The 17,657-nt window shown below is 38.6% G+C and overlaps 1 protein-coding gene across 1 annotated transcript in view; it reads left to right on the top strand.

Annotated features, from left to right (window-relative positions):
* The window catches only part of TMEM131 (transmembrane protein 131), a 202,855-nt gene that overhangs the window by 152,289 nt on the left and 32,909 nt on the right, over positions 1 to 17,657 (top strand). The window contains exons 18-30 of the mRNA XM_079792637.1: positions 470 to 574; positions 2,050 to 2,136; positions 5,747 to 5,899; positions 5,999 to 6,074; positions 6,732 to 6,849; positions 8,933 to 9,071; positions 9,184 to 9,293; positions 9,984 to 10,050; positions 13,881 to 14,032; positions 14,464 to 14,606; positions 15,038 to 15,224; positions 16,214 to 16,399; positions 17,417 to 17,575. Of these exons, the coding sequence (XP_079648763.1) occupies positions 470 to 574; positions 2,050 to 2,136; positions 5,747 to 5,899; positions 5,999 to 6,074; positions 6,732 to 6,849; positions 8,933 to 9,071; positions 9,184 to 9,293; positions 9,984 to 10,050; positions 13,881 to 14,032; positions 14,464 to 14,606; positions 15,038 to 15,224; positions 16,214 to 16,399; positions 17,417 to 17,575 (1,682 nt within the window). The remainder of the gene's footprint in view (positions 1 to 469; positions 575 to 2,049; positions 2,137 to 5,746; positions 5,900 to 5,998; positions 6,075 to 6,731; positions 6,850 to 8,932; positions 9,072 to 9,183; positions 9,294 to 9,983; positions 10,051 to 13,880; positions 14,033 to 14,463; positions 14,607 to 15,037; positions 15,225 to 16,213; positions 16,400 to 17,416; positions 17,576 to 17,657) is intronic.

The raw sequence follows: 17,657 nt of genomic DNA, 5'->3' as shown, positions 1-17,657 counted from the left end.
CCCCATTCTTCTTTCAAATTTGTATTGCTTAACTTTTCTTTCTTTCCATGATATTTGATGTTTTTATATAACCCAATCTCATTTTCTCTGACGACATGATTATCAACATGGCAGAACCAACTTTGTGTGTACCTGTGCCCTAATGTGGCTGCAGGCTAGGTGGGAAGGCTGTGTCCCTCTGCTCCATGAAGGCACCTGGGGAGTTCCTGCAGACCATACCCTGCCCCACCTTGGCAGTTGGGACGCTGTTCCGCAAGGATCCAGTTTTCTAAGTGGCACATGGAATAAGTGTAGATAAACAGCCAAGGATGGGCATTGTTTTAAGATATTTGTACATGATATGGTAACTCAGTGTCATCCTTGTATATGTTAGGATTCAGAAGTCAGTTTATCACTATAACCTTTTTCATTTTGGCAGGAACTTCAACTAGCAAGACTAATGAATCATTGTCATTTCTGCTACATACAGGTGATATTAGCTTCAGGCTATTTTGCAGTTTTCAGAGTCAAGCTTACTGCAAAAAAACTGGAAGGGATTCATGATGGAGCCATACAGATCACAACAGATTATGAGGTAAGGACTTTATGAGTGTTTCCTGAATAATTGAGGGTTTTTTGTTGTTTTTATATAAACAGAACTATATTTACTCATAAAGTTATAGTTTACCTGTTTTATACCTTAAAAACTGAGCTTTTGAGAATAGTTTAGAGCAGCGGTCGCCAACCAGTGGTCGGTCCATGGACCACTGGTGGTTCGTGAAGGCCAAAAGGTTGGCGACCGCTGGTTTAGAGAATATTGGTCTTCTAATAAAACCTAAACCTCTTAACTGAAAATCTTCACACACAAAAATGCTTTGAGCACATTGAGAACCCTGCTTAGCAGTGGTTGATAGCATTGCAGAAAACCTGGCTGAGGTTGATGAGCTAGAGCTCTAATTCTTCCTGTAGTCATAAATCTCCTATGTAACGTTTCTGAAAAGGAAGACAGTCGGACAATCACATCTTAGAGTTCTCATGAGTGTTTATATGAGTCGTTCTACATCACAGACAAAATTTGAATATATGTATTTGTGCCAGACCTAAATATTTTGATTTTTAATATTGAAACGCGCTTTGGGAAGTTGTGCATTGCTAAATTCAGTGTATTGATACCCTTATTCTCCTACCTGTTTTCAGCACATTTAGCCCCACATGAAAGAAAACTAATTGAGAATAAACATTTAATAATAAATGATTTGTTAGGAAAATATCAAATTAAATCTATGGAATTCATGTTTATCACTCATGATAGAAATAATTATATTTCATGGCTAAGACAAGTTTTTGTTAATATGGATGAAAATAAAAATTAGGGAAAATTACTTTAGACAAATATCTTTGTGAGTTACAAATGAGTGTGAGTTAAGATTCAAAATCTAGAATGTTTAGCCCTGGCCAGTGTGGTTAGAGTGTTGGCTGGGAGGCAGCCATTCGATGTGTCTCTCTCACATCTCTTTCTCTCTTCCCCTCTCCTCCTCCCTCCTTTCCATTGTCTCTAAAAATCAATGGAAAATAATATCCTCGGGTGAGGATTAAAAAAAATTTTTTTTATTTGGAATGTTTAAGTCATTTTTTATATTAGGTTTTTATGTTAACTTATTGCTACATATGAAAAATATAAAGGTGTATAACTCTAGAAAACACTGGATTTTTCATGCATTGTTTTAGGAGTACAATTTGACTTTTTAAATTATTATAATTTACAAAATAACCTGTATTGTGAAAAAAAAATGTGTTCTTTATTCCTTCCCCATTATTTGGTCTTGTTTACCATGTTTTTAATGAGTCACTGAGAAGTACATGGAAATTGATTGTATTTCAGTGCATTTTATGGAGTACATTGGTCAGATTAAACAGTACCCATGGTTGTTTTTAATATTGCGTAAGAGTTGGTTATTGCTAATGTAAGTCCCAAAATGAGTTGTTTTAATCCCAAAAAATAATGCAGTAATGGTCAGGATCAATCTCAGACTTAAACACTTCCTTATGGTCTGCCTTTTCACTCCCCAGATCCTAACAATTCCTGTGAAGGCTGTGATTGCCGTGGGTTCGCTGACTAGCTTCCCAAAGCATATGGTCCTTCCACCGTCCTTCCCAGTAAGACAGTTAATTTAATGACGTTTTCTTGCTCAGTTTTTTCTTTGTCTTTACCTCTGTTCCTCAAATTCAATAGAAAAATTATTTATTCTCTATTAATTTCTTATTTTAAGGTAAGACTTTATACCAGGTTTTGTAGGAGATTCAAAGAGGAGTATGAAATGGTTCCTTCTCAAGAAGCTTTCCATTGCCCTGGCTGGTTTGGCTCAGTGGATAGAGCATCGGCCTGCAGACTGAAAGGTCCCAGGTTCAATTCCGGTCAAGGGCATGTACCTTGGTTGCAGGCAGATCCCCAGTAGGGGTGTGCAGGAGGCAGCTGATCGATGTTTCTGACTCTCTTCCTCTCTGTAAAAAATCAATAAAATATGTATTTTTTAAAAAAGAAGCTTTCCATTTAGAATAGGAAATGGGCCCATGATTCAGAGATATGAAGCAGGATATAGAAATTGCTCTAAGAGTATAAAAATAAAACACCGTGAGAGTGTTTTATTTTTATACTCTAATGGATGAAGGTGCCGTGTGAACTCGCTCAAATTGTCTTCTGGCAGGGATAGATCAGAGGTGGCAAGAACTTGCATTCAGGGCTCAGGGAACAACTTAGGTAAAGACAGAGCAGTAAAGTCCGAGAGAACTTTAGGCAGTCATTTGCCTAGTTTGGCAAGAGTAGAGATGGAATGTTATGTTGGAGTGATAGTATAAAAAAAAAAAAAAAATGAGTACCTTTAAATTCATGAAAATCTAAAGTTTTTGAGCAGAGGATTGACATCATCAGAGCTGAGCTTTCAGGATGGACTCTGTCAGAATACACATGGAAATAACAATATAGTGCCTGGAGGCCAACCCTAGACTGGCCAGAGTCCACATGAAAGTATGGAGGGGAGATTTGGCTGTTGGTCTGCCTTCAAAGAACTTATCTTTCCAACTTCAGTTCTCTTGTCATCTCCTCTCTAAAGACGGCTTGACTCCACTAGACTGTACTAGTTGTTTTATGTGATCTTGGAATGATTTGAAATTACCTCTCTTGCAGCAAGCCTCACATTGTGCTATAAATATTGCCTTTGTGTTGGTCTCCCCAATGAGACTCTAAGATGCTCTAGGAAAGGGATGGAGGGACCTTTTATCCCCAATAGTAGGCACTTAGTAGATGATGGGTGAAGAAGGAGCAAAATGATGGAGAAGAGAACATAGACAAGAATCATTTGAGCTATTCTTTAATATCCTAAGGGGACTAATCGAAGCAAATGTGGTAGGCTGGCAGATAGAGGAGTCAAAAATATGACTTAGAGTTTGAGCCTGGACAATAGGAGAAAAGAGGTGCAAAAACAGGAGATGGCCACTGCCTTTTGCAGGAAGATGATTCAGTCAGTTCAGGGCACATCAGGGCAAATGTGTGTCTTTTATTTTGTGGTAGGAGACATGGTAGGTTAAGAAAATATTACATTGTAAAAATCTTAATGATACATGAAATAAAACTTAAATTCAGATCTTAGCTGCTTAAAAATATAATTTTTGATTTAAAAGGTTCAGCACATTTAAGATTAGGTCTTACTTAAAAGCTTTATTTTGTCAAAGGATCAGTTCCTTCAGTTGCCTTTTCCATCAATGATCTCCTTAATCAGTACATAAATCCTACAGTGAATGAGAAAACATCTGTATAAAAACAAGGTGCTGGTTTTGAACTACTTTAGATTAAGCTTTCAGATATCTGTCTTCAGGTGGCTTACAAGACCAGCTAATTGCTTGAAATTACAAATTAACTTTATTACTGTGTTACTTGAACTGCTATAACAAATTCCATAGACTGGGTGGCTTAAACAACAAACATTTATTTCTCACAGTTCAGGTTGGGAAGTCCAAGATCAAGGCACTTAGAAGGTCCTTCGTACTGTGCAGGCCCTCTTCCTGATTTTTCTGATGGCCATCTTCTCATTGTGTTATTACTTAGCCAAAAGAGCAAAGAGGAAGGGCAAGTTCCCGTCTCTCCTTTTAAGGCAGGGTGGGGAAAGTCTGGCCTGGCCCTGCCAAGGCAGTAGGGGTGAGTTAATTAAGTGTTTGACCAAATACAGCAGGCTAATTTTTAAATTGATAATTTTTGTATGACCAGCAAATGATGTAAATACCCAAATGGCCCTTGGCAGGAAAGAGTTTCCCCACCCCTGTTTTAAGGACACTAATTCCATTCATTAGATTTCTACCCTCATGACTTAATTGCATCTCAAAGGCCCCATCAGCAAATACCATCACATTTGGGAGTTAGCTTTCAACGTAAATTTTGGGGGTGACACAAACATTCAATCTATAACAGTTACGAAATGCTGTAAAGTCTTTCATCAGATGGAGAATACAGGAGCTAACTGAAAATAATACTTAAGAATAAACATTTCGCCGAAACCGGTTTGGCTCAGTGGATAGAGCGTCGGTCTGCGGACTGAAGGGTCCCAGGTTCGATTCCGGTCGGGGGCATGTACATTGGTTGCGGGCACATCCCCGGTTGGGGGTGTGCAGGAGGCAGCTGGTCGATGTATCTCTCTCATCGATGTTTCTAGCTCTCTATCCCTCTCCCTTTCTCTCTGTGAAAAATCAATAAAATATATTTAAAAAAAAAAAAAAGAATAAACATTTCAGTCCTAGCTGGTTTGACTCAGTGGATACAGTGTCAGCCTTTGGACCAAATGGTCCCAGGTTCAGTTCCAGTCAAGGGCACGTACCTTGGTTGTAGGCTCCTTCCCAGCCCAGACCCTGGTCAGGGCATGTGCAGGAGACAACCAATCGATGTGCTTCTTTCTTTCACATTGATGCTTCTCTCTGTCTTTCCCTCTTTCTTCCACTCTCCCTAAAAATCAATGGAAAAATACCCTCAGGTGAGGATTAACAACAAAAACAACAAAAAATAAACATTTCAAATAACTCATAGTTTAATTCTTACTAGTAGTATTTGAATTCCATTGTTGAATACCATCGTAAAATGAACTTTTGTATCTGCTACTCTTTCGATCCTCAACATACCCCTGCAAAAGAAGACATGGACATGAGAGAAGTAGTTCTTACAGGGACAGGAAGACTAGGTAACTGCCTAAAAGACACAACTGATTAGAGGCCAAGCCAGGACTCGGCAGCATTCCTGTCCTCTCACGTCTTTCTACTGCATTTAATCTGGCTAGACTATAAATGATGAGTATTAGTCTTAACTTCACCATCATGCAACTCTTTTTCTGTGCATTCTCTTACCCTCTGAGTCTTTTAATACCAAGTATTAGACCACTGGGTAAGAACATCTTAGATCCTTCTTTAAATAGCTAAGATTTAGTTTATAAGAACAAAAAATACTGTTTTCAAACAAAAGAAAGTAAAAGACTATAATATGATTCTAATTAAGAATTATTTAAATTACACAATTCTTTACTTAAAATCTGGTACCCTATCATAGAAAGAGGCATGCTGCTGATAAGAGCTCTGATTATAAATTTAGAGATTATCAACTGATGAACATTCTAAATGTCCTCTGAGCTTTGGTTTCCTAGAGAGATGTCTGTTGCCACTTAAATGTGTGTTGTAAGGAAGTCCAGCCATATACAAATGACTTTGTTTGTTTTTTGTTTGTTTTCTTCAGGGAAAAGTAGTTCATCAGAGTTTAAGTATAATGAACTCCTTCTCACAGAAGGTAAAGATACAGCAAATTCGATCTTTGTCAGAAGATGGGCGGTTTTACTACAAGCGATTACGGGCCAATAAAGAAGACTTGGAGCCAGGGAAAAAATCAAAGGTTTGACATGTTCTAATTAAGAATTCCCATCCATAAGTGTTTTATTTTTGTGACCTTCTGTGGACTTGGGATTCATGAATCTCCTATACCTCTTCATAGATTGCGAACATTTATTTTGATCCTGGACTACAGTGTGGAGATCATTGCTATGTTGGCTTACCTTTTCTGTCCAAATGTAAGTTACTTTGCTGTTTTTTCACTACCCACAAAATATTGTTTTTCTTTCTTTTTTGTTTTTTTGTGTGTTTTTTTGTTGTTGTTAATCCTCACATGAGGATATTTTTATCCATTGCCTTTCAGAGAGAGTGAAAGCAGAGGGGGTTGGGAGGGAGAAAAACATTGAAGTGAAAAAGACACATGGACTGGTTGCCTCCTACATTCCCCCCGACTGGGGGTAGGAAACAAACCCAAAACCCAGGTACATGCCCTTGACTGGGAATTGAACCAGAGACCCTTCAGTGTGCTGCCCAACACTCTAACCACTGAGAAACCCTGGCCAGGGGCACAAAATATTCTTTAATGAAGGCTGCCATTTTTAAAGTCCATCCCTATCTATTGGGTAGAAATCATTTGAAGGAAAATTGGCAAGTGGATCAGATGTAGGGTGAGTATATCATAACTTACGTTCCTGTCCCTGGCTAGTGGTAGCTCAGTTGATTGGTGCATCATCCTGATACACCAATGTTGCAGGTTCAATCCCCAGTCAGAGCACATATAAGAATCAACCAATGAATGCACAAATAAGTGGAACAACAAATCAATGTTTCTCCCCCCCCCTTTCTCTCTAAAATTAATTTAAAATAATAATAATAACTTATGTTCCCTGTTTTAGCTGAACCCAAAGTGCAGCCTGGGGTAGCCATGCAGGAAGATACATGGGATGCAGACTGGGATTTGCATCAAAGCCTATTCAAAGGATGGATGGGAATAAAGGAAAACTCAGGTCATAAGTGAGTGGTTTTGCTTTAAGTATTTTGACTCCTTTAGAAGTTCAAAACGTCTCAGTTGATGTTACTTCCCTAAATATTATGTTTTATATTCGATTATTTTACTTTACTATAGCTAAGAAAATATTCTAATCTTCAGAAAATTATTAATGAGGCATCTTGAATTGCCATTTTAATGTATGTTGCTCAGAAATATACACACTACCATTTTTCTCTTTACTCCATCATTCTAGATACTTCAAAGAAACTATTTGAAGTTGTCTTTATGTAGGATGACAACAGTGTTCACTTCAGACACATCCATTTGCATAAGAAAGTTTTGTCTACTACTGACCTCCGTTAAAGGCAAGGAAAACATGTTCTCGGTTTAATCCCATAGCAGGAGACCGAGTGTGTATGTGGTCATAGTGGAAAGACCACCTTTTCGAAATGCTGGGCTGTTAAGGGTACACAAGGCCCAGTTCCAGTGGGCTCAGCATGTCTTTGGCAGGGAGAAAACATGCTAATGACAAATCTACTGCACCTGTATTCAAAACCAGACCTTATAGAAATGTGATCTTTTCAGTTACTTCAGAAGAAAATTTGACTAGAATGATGATAATGTGACAACTGATGAAAATGATTCTTCTCATGTGGCTAATTTGAAATGTATCAAGATATTGCAATTTATTGTACTATAAAATTTTCAAACCACTAACAGTTAAATCTGAGGTTTCTGATTATCTGAACTATCTGCTGTGAAAAGTTTTCTTAAAGCAAAGAGTTAATTTTTTACTTTCATATGGTTAAAATAAGTACAGAGAGACAATGAACTCACTAAGAAAACACTGATTGAAACACTTATTTGTCTCCTAAGTTTCCATAGTGGACATTATAATATACAGGCAGTCTCCAAATTAACATTAAATTGTGAATAAGTCACTTAGAGTGCTGCCCTAGGCTCAGCTGACAAGGAACCTCATCGCCTCCCACCTACTGACACCCTGGCCTTCCTCTTTGTGTGCCCAGCATTCCACTGCTAAAGACCGGGGCTCCCTGTCTGCCCTGTGCCTCCAGGACCCAGGTGCATAGGAGCAGGGCATGCTTGCTACTCCTGCCTCTGTGCTACCTTGTCAATGTGTGCGTTACAGGGAACTTCTGTTACTAGTCTTTTTTTTTCTTTAATATTTTTTTTATTGATTTCCGAGAGGAAGGGAGGGAGGGAGAGAGAGAAACATCAGTGATGAGAGAGAATCATTGATCAGCTGCCTCCTGCACACCCCCTACTGGGGATCGAGCCTGCAACCCTGGCAGCATGCCCTTGACCGGAATTGAATCCGGGACCCTTCAGTCCACAGGCCGACACTCTAGCCACTGAACCAAACCAGCTAGGGCTCTGATACTAGTCTTATAAAACCTGTGCTCTTACCAATATTGCAGTGCCATAATTTGGTATTGTTTATGGTTAAAATAGGCTTCAGTATTTGGATCCAGGAACCTTTGCCCCATTTATACTATTGTTTGCTTAGGAAATGTGTTCTGAGCTCTAAACAGCTGGTTTACAAACATTCATAAGTAGGGAAATATTCAGATGCGTCCCGAATGTTGCTGATAACATTACATATATCTGCACAAAGCCCTCCTATGGATTACCTTGCAACTGATGTCTTCACTGCATGTAGGATTTTTATTTTTATCTCAAGGGAGGGAAAACTATATGCCAAGCAATGTACCGCCTTCTCATCAGTTCTAAAAATGTTCTTAGCACCCTGCTCTTAGTGTTTAGATCTTTCCACTAGGCATGCAAGATCCTTTGGGATCCCCATACATTATATGTTATCTGCCTGTCTTTTTCTTTACATACTCAGTGGAAAAAAGGATACAGGTGATCAGTGATACATATTTTGGCAGCTCTTTGTGCCAAAATAGAAACAACTTTATACATCTCTTTTAAAGCACAGTGAAATGTTAGAGCAAATAAAGCTGTGTTTATCCAGAGCCAGAATAAAATTCCTCAAGCACACAAGCCTGATAGAATTTCTTTTTAGAGAACTTATACTTCATTTTGACCCAGTGGCTTATAAAATTGTGGGGTTTTTTTTCCTAGGTTGAGTGCTTTATTTGAAGTAAATACAGACCTTCAAAAAAATATACTATCAAAAATCACTGCTGAGCTCTCCTGGCCTTCCATACTTAGCTCACCCCGGCTCCTGAAATTTCCACTCACTAATACCAACTGCTCTTCGGTAAGTATTCAAAGCAACGTCGGGTTTTGGAAGTACATAGTAGGATTATAAAATATCGACTCTTTCTTTTAACTATGGATTTTTCATTTACTGTTTGGTTACTTTGTTTAAGGAAGAAGAGATTACTTTAGAAAATCCTGCAGATGTTCCTGTTTATATTCAGTTTATTCCTCTAGCTTTATATTCCAATCCTTCAGTCTTTGTAGATAAGTTAATATCAAGGTAAGCACTTCTTCAGGTAATCAAAATGTTTTTATACTAGCATTGAATCCTCACTTTACACATTTAAAACTCTATTGCAGCTCATATAGTAATAGATTGGGCTTAAAGAAATTCCGGGTCTGTAATTAAAGTTGAGAGGAGGTTCTGGGAAGAGAGATTGATACTATGTTAAACAAATGGAAAAATGTTCAGTTTTTTGTGGGGGTTTTTTTTAAGTATACAACTTTTTCTTTTTTTTTTTTAATCCTCATCCGAGGATATGTTTATTGATTTTAGAAAGGAGGGGAATGAGAGAGACTCTAACATCAATCAGTTGCCTCCTGTATGCGCCCCAATTGGGGATCAAACCTGCAACCTAGGTATGTGCACTGACCGGAAATTGAACTTCAACCTTGTTTGTGTATGGGAGCAAATTTCAGTTTAAGATAAGAAAAGGCAATGTAGAAGATCTTCCTACACAATTATAAAGAAAGCAAATGGAACCTTTGAAATATTTTACTTTTAAAAGTGAGCAAAATATTAACTGTAAGTTGTGGCAATTAATTTTTAAAGGCTATTAATCTGACAAAATAGTGATCTCAAATCTGCCAAAAGATAATTTGCAAACAAAATATAGACTTGATAATTACTCTATTATCTGTTTAATTATGATGCTGCTTACACAGAAATATGTATACATTTTTATTTTAGGTTTAATTTGAGCAAGGTGGCAAAGATAGATTTAAGAACACTAGAATTCCAAGTCTTCAGAAACAGTGTAAGTATTCAAACTTTATACTATTTCACAGAAATAATTCTGTAATATGATCAGTGCTCATGTGAAGGAAAACTATTACCTGCCCTTCAATTTGGCTGAAGGGCAGGTTACCTAAGAAGTTAGAACTGTCAGTAATGGTACTAGAGGTAAAAACATAGGCAGAATAGGTAGGATTTAGATCAACATGAAGCACACTGGGTAGAAGATTCCTGTTTGTGGTCATTAAACATTAAGGCCATGATTATGTATAACAGCTACTAGAAATTCAGAGACTATCTTGATGAAGTGTGTGTGTGTGATATGCGCCAACTACTGGTGACCCCATGGTTGAGTGATGTCCGCCAGGTCCTGTCCTCGGTGCCCTGCTCAGCTCTGTAGACTCAACCTAAGGCTTCTTTTATGGAGTCAGTCTGTCCCATGTTTGGTCTTCCTCTTTTCCTTCTGCCTCTTTTCCCAGCACGATTGCCTTTTGCCAAGAACCATGTCTTCTCATGATGTGCCCAAAGTAGGACAGCTTCAGTTTTGTCATTTTTGTCTCCAGTGATGTTTCAGGCTTAATTTGCTCTAGGGCCCACTTGTTCGTCTTCCTGTCACAATATCCATAATGCTCTCCAACACCATATTTCAGATGAATCCATGGTTTGTTTGGGTTTTTTTTTTAATGTTTTTATTGATTTTTAGAGAGAGAAGAAAAGAGAGGGATATAGAGATAGAAACATCAATCAGCTCCCTCTTGCATGCCCCCACTGGGGATCGAGCCCACAACCTGGGCATGTTTCCTGACCAGGAATTGAACCATGACCTCCTGGTTCAATTGAACCACAGAGCCACATTGGCTGAGCTCCATGTTATTGTTTTTTATCAGCCTTCTTCACTGTCCAACTTTCACATCGGCACATAGTTATTGGGAATGTGAGGGCTCTAATGGCACATCTTTGCTCTTGGTGACCTAATTCTTCCATTGCTGCCCTTCTGAGTCTCGGCCTTCTCTTGATTTCTTGGATGCAAGTCTCTCTCTGAGTTGATGACTGAACCAGCAAAATCTTTTAACAATTTCAGTGTCTCCATTAAAGTTGTATATTTCTTCTGTAGTTATCATTCTTGTCTTCTTGATGTGCAAATGTAGTCCTGTTGGCACTTTCTTCTTTCACTTTCATCCAAAGTTGTTTCAAATTGTTAGTACTTTCTGCCAGTAAGTTGGTGTTATATGCATATCTTATCATTTCTTCCACTGATTTTCACTCCTCCTGGCTCTGAGTATAGCCCAATTTTTCATGTGATATGTTCTGCATACAGATTAAACAAATAGGGAGATAAAGTGTGCCCTTGTCTGACACCTTTGCCTCTAGGAAACCATTGCTTCTTTATATTCTGTCCTTACAGTGGCTCCCTGTTCACAATACAGGTTATGCATCAGGACAGTGAGGTATATGCTAATACATAATTTACTTTATTAAACCTCAAAATATTGTGCGTGGTCATTTAAATGTTTATTTTGGATAATTGCTAATAAAATTCTAAACTCCACGAGTGCCAGACCCATGGCTGGCTGTATTTATACTTTAGCACAGTAGTATGCGTAGTTTTCACTCAGTCGATCTTGAATTAATAAATTTTTACATAAACTGATTGGTTCCAGGATCAAAATATTCTCTATCATACAGGTCAGGATGCACAGCCACTAACCACTCATGTTGTAAGGCCTTACTGTACAGGGTATGTATCAGTCAGGAATTCAGCAATTGGAACTAAAGCCTTCTGCAAACGGCGAAGTCTCAAGGCCTCCATGCCTCTCATTCTGCCCTACCACATACCACATCCATCCCTAAACATCCTGTTCATGGCGCCCTGCTGGCTGGGAAACCTTCACTTTTGAAGCTGTCCCGATTCTCCCTGACTCTTCCCTTACACCCATGCTAACTTTACTTTTTGATCTCTTTTTGATGTATGATACCTTGTTTCCAAAATCTACTCATATCCTGGAATTTTATCATTGGCAACAAATACTTTAGTTGTTTTCCTTGAAGGGACAAATGCATTGCATTTTCATGACAATGTCTACCTAACACCCCATCTGAATAACCATAGGTTGCTTGTCAAATCATTTTCTCAAAATTAAATGGTGTTCCATGAGAAAAGCAGTGTGTTCAGTTTGCATCTTAAACACTAGCTTTTCAAGACATTGTGGAGCCTCATGCAGCAGGTGTACTTTATACAAACTTCTTGTTTTATCCCCCAGAATATTACAAAGACATGTGTCCAGGGTTGAGATTTAATAAGATTGATATTATTGCTGAATCCAGAACTTGCTTCTCTCTTTTTTTTTCTTTTATAATATATTTTTTTGATTTCAGAGAGGAAGAGAGAGAAAGAGAAACATCAATGATGAGAGAGAATCATTGATTGGCTGCTTCCTGCACACCCCCCACTGGGGATCAAGCCCGCAACCTGGGCATGTGCCCTGGACTGGAATCGAACCTGGGACCCTTCAGTCCTCAGGCTGACGCTCTATCCATGGAGCCAAACCAGCTAGGACAAGAACTTGCTTCTCTTAACTGCAAGTGCACACAGGGAAGAGGACTGGCTTCTCAGAAAGTTTGATACTGCTGCCTTGCCTTGTGCGAAGGGGTCAGCAGGTTTACCCACCATTGCTTTTGCTGACTTATCAGTACAGATGTCAAAACACTGAAAAAGTCAGCTAGGTCTGCCAGTATTGGGGAAATAGTTCAGACACTGGATACTTGGAAAGATCTCTGAGCATTCCTAGGGTCACTCTGTGAAAACCACTACTACATAATGATAGAGAATGTTGGAGGCCCTTAATGTTGTCTCTGAGGCATCACAACATCCTCAGGTTTTCCCAAGTCCTCCAAGTTTATATTAGCTAATGTTTGTTGGGAATATATCCTATATAATCCTATATAATAAAGAGCTAATATGCTAATTAGACCGAACAGCAGAACAACTGTCCGGACAACCTTCCAGACAAAGCCGGGGCTGCGAGGGCCGAGCCCCTTTCACCTAACTGCCAAGTAGAGTAGAAAGATCCTACAAAACTCACTTTCCTTTCACACAGTAGCAGAGCCATGAAGCTCACGGACCCTTCCCACAGAAAGCTTAAACTTAATGTTGCTTAAACGTCAGAGCAGAATATCCTGAATTGTGAACTATGATTTTTTTTAATAATCTGTAACTGGCTGTCAAAAAGTCATATTTTTATTATTAAACTAAGCTATTCTTTAAACTTGAAATCATCAAGTGTTTATGAAACAGTAATTATGTGTTTATATTAGTTTTCAGAATAAAAGTCAAAGATAGATTAATATGAATTGGAAATATTTTTACAAATAAAAAATAGGATGCAACTTTAAGACCCTTCAGCTGACACCCTTCAGTGGGAGGAGCAGGACAGCAGGGATGGCAGGCAGGGACAGCGGCAGTGGGACCTGCGGTGCTGGTGTTGGTTACACAGCTGTTTGCTTTCTTTTAAAACACTGAGCTATTTATTTTAGGTTTGTGTCATTTTCTGCATGTGTGTTATGTTTCAAAATTAAAAGATCTCTATATAAAAACATGACTAGTACAAACATGAAGACTTTGGACACATGTCCCTTTCAGTGTCCTGGGGAACAAAGCCCATTTGGGGGCTGAATGCACTGGCTGCCCAGCTCTGCTTATCAGCTAACCAGTGTTTAAATTGTGACAGATTATGTTGTTTACATATTTAATCAATTCAAGAAGCTGGTGATACTGATACTGGGCTGTAGATGGGGTAAAGGAAAAAACATTTTTCCAGAGACTTTATTAATGACTGCCATTTGTTACCCAAGGCTCATCCACTGCAGAGTTCGACAGGGTTCACAGAGGGCCTCTCTCGACATTTCATCTTGAACCTCATTTTAAAACCTGGAGAGAAGAGGTCTGTCAAAGTAAAGTTTACTCCCGTTCACAACAGAACTGTTTCCTCACTGATCATAATCAGGTATGGCCTGGATGTAAGTGCGCTGTGATTTTTAGCACTTCTGTAGAAGTTGTTACTTGATTTGTGTCCATATGAGTTTGCATCTTTATTTATGGACATGTGTTTGGGCTTTGTCCAAGATACACAATGCCTGATGAAAGTTACTTTGTGATTGTGTTCATAGCTAAAGACCTGAATTGTGCTTACTGTGCATGTATGGTTCTTAAAAATAAAATATTTTTTTTGAGGAAATATTTTTTAATTCTTAAAGTATAAATGTCTCATTCTTAAATTTACTGTATTAATTTCCACATGGTGGCTTATAAAATAATAGTAAAAAATATGGATCAAAATATTGTGCGAATATAATAGAAAAATCTGTAGTTCTTTACTTGATCTTAGCCAAAAGGTCAAGAAGTGATGAAATATCTGTAATTCTTGTTCTTGCATAGAAACAACCTGACTGTGATGGATGCTCTGATGGTCCAAGGACAAGGAACAACCGAGAACTTGAGGGTGGCAGGCAAGCTTCCTGGTCCAGGGAGTTCTTTACGCTTTAAAATCACAGAAGCATTATTAAAAGATTGTACAGATAGTGAGTATTGCTAACAGGTCCACGGCACAAATTTCAGCATTTGCTTTCAACAGTGAATAATTCCAAAAACAAGAACAGTATTTCTGTCAGTACACATGTGCATATTCGTGATGAATACTTCAGATTTTTAAGAAAAAATCCTGACTTGCTTTCAGGGTTGTTTGATTTGGATCTGAAAAGATTTAAAGTACCAGTATTCATTTCATGCCTTAGATGACTTACTCTGATGTAAAAGATAAAGCATGGTCAAACTTTGGCATCTGAGAGGACATGCAAAGTGGAGAGCTTCCTGCTGAAGTCTGGTAAAGCTGGTCTCTGGCACGAGGAGGTGCTTTATGGTCACCAGACTGTTCATGAGGAACTTGCTCATCATTTGGGCCTGGAGCACATGGCCGCAAGATTTATACTCACTCCCATATTTTTCCCCTTAGGTTTGAAACTGAGAGAACCGAATTTCACATTGAAAAGAACATTTAAAGTAGAGAATACAGGACAACTTCAAATGAACATAGAAACCATTGAAGTCAGTGGATACCCATGTGAGGGATATGGCTTTAAAGTCGTTAATTGTCAAGAGTTTGCACTAAGCGCCAATGCCTCTAAAGACATAATTATATTGTAAGTATTTCTGATGGGGTATAATGAGCCAGTAGCTTCTCATTAACTTTTTAAACTAGAGTTAGTAACACTTGGTGCAAATATGTTTTCATACTTACAAAGAAGAGTCTTTATCCACAAATGTATTTACTTGATGTTTTTTGTTTTGTTTTTCACTTAATCTTTGGTTAAGTTATTTTTTTATAGCTTGGTTTTCAAAATTGTGAAACTTCTAACTCTAGAACGGATCAGATAGTCTTAGAAACCATTTTCAAAATTACTTTCCAGCTTGTGTTAAAGCAGAAGGTGTTGGTAGTCATACATGCTGTTTTCCATGTTGTACCGTGTACGAATTTGTGGTATTTTTGTCAAGACAGTTTCAATTCCTATGTTGGTGATAGTTGCAGCGTATTTTAACAACTAATTGATAAGTTGTCATGTTGTAAAGTTTATGTAATAAAATGTAACCTGTCCCCGTAATTGAATGACAATGTCATGATCTTAAGTGGACATTGTCTTAAGAGGGAACTGCATTCATCACTCTGAGTAAGGCACAGCGCTTGGCACCGACAGGTCCAGTGAGGAATAGCACACCTTTCCTCAGGTGCACTCATCTGGTTGGGGAACATACAGTTAACAAAAATAAAAACACAATAGTTGGGCAGAAAGCAGGACTGCAGGAGACAAAGAAAAGATCACTGGGACTTGGACAGCATTTTTTAAAAGTATCATGGGAATGTATCCTGGGGAAACTATGGATTTAGAGAGAGAAGGAGGGAAGGGAAGGAAGCTCAGAGTCTACTTTCTGAATTAATACTTACAGGAGCAGGTTGTTATTGTTATTAACCTCATGGGAAACTTTCTCCATCTTAAAATGAGGAAGGTGAATAAAAAAGTGTTACACTGAAATTCTGTGTTATGTTTCAAAGGTGTATGGGACTGGTGTTATATTTAAACTGCTTGCAATATATTTTTAAAATTTGATCTTAACTGCCATTATTCTGTTTTAGGTTTACCCCTGATTTCACAGCGTCTAGGGTTATTCGTGAGCTGAAGTTTATAACAGCCAGTGGCTCTGAATTTGTGTTTATATTGAATGCATCCCTTCCATACCATATGTTAGCAACTTGTGCAGAAGCCCTACCCCGACCCAACTGGGAGCTGGCTCTGTATATCATCATCTCAGGAATAATGAGGTACTTGTCTTCTTTCCAGGTTGGTATTCACATCACTGGGTATTGTTCATCGAGTGCCCACCGTGTCCAGTTGTGTTCTGAGTGTCGGGGGTCCTCCATGAACAGACAGACCCAGCTTACATACCAGCTAACACAGTCCAGCTTATATATCTGTTCCACGTCTAGTAGAAGCAGTCAAAACTGAGCAATTTTTAGTGGCATATACCATAAACAACTGTCTGACTTTGCAATTCGCTATATAAATTAAGTGCATGTTAATTTCTTAAAGGAAAAAAACACTCCTAATTTATCAAAGTTATGCGATTTGGGCATATGTGATTTACCCTACAGTGTATTCTTCTGGAGTCTCACCTAAGCAACAGAAAACGGATTAGAAATTGTTTTTAAATCCTTAGCATTCTTTTTTCCCCCCCAGTATATTTCTTTATGTGTTTTGAGAATCAGATATACTCTAACCCACACATCCTTTAAGGGAATAGAGTTGACCTAGAGTTAAAACTAAAAGAAAAGATAAAAGCTGCTTTTGGTAAAAGGAAAGTATCCTTTAGTGTCTGTTCTGATACAAATAATTACTTCCCCCTTATGAACCTCGTGTAAATTGGCATTCTATAAAAGTTTGGTACACAAACTTTTATCCATAGTGCTTTGTTTTTTGTCTGGCCCATTAAAAACTTTCATAGGCATTTTGTCTTTTATATGATACTAGAGGCCTGGTGCACAAAATTGGTGCAGGGGTATGGTCCCTAGGCCTGGCTGGCGATCAGGGCCAATCGGGGCCTTCTGGCTGCCAGCCAGGGCCTTCCTTCCCCCTGCTGGCTGGGGCCTTCCTTTGTTTTGCACCGCCCCCTGGTGGTCAGCGCACGTCATAGCAAGCGGTCAAACTCCCAAGGGGGCAATTTGCATATTAGCCTTTTATTATATAGGATTGTACTTTGCCAAGAAATTCTGCCTTTAATGTCAAATTGGGTTACTCTTGCACTAACTCATGAACCCAATTCTCCCTTTCTGTCCCCACAGTGCCCTGTTTCTTTTGGTCATCGGAACGGCCTATTTAGAAGCTCAAGGAATTTGGGAGCCATTTCGAAGACGGCTGTCCTTTGAGGCCTCAAACCCACCCTTTGATGTGGGAAGACCATTTGATCTCAGGAGAATCATTGGTATTTCATCTGAAGGAAAGTATGTTCACCGGCTGGAAATAAATTCTCTAGAATGTATAGATTTGGCTGATGTAATTAAATGAAAATTGCCTTTTCTTTTT

The sequence above is a fragment of the Cnephaeus nilssonii genome (assembly GCF_951640355.1).
Source record: "Cnephaeus nilssonii genome assembly, chromosome: 15".
Lineage (NCBI taxonomy): Eukaryota > Metazoa > Chordata > Mammalia > Chiroptera > Vespertilionidae > Cnephaeus > Cnephaeus nilssonii.
This window is presented reverse-complemented; position numbering and strand designations above follow the sequence as displayed.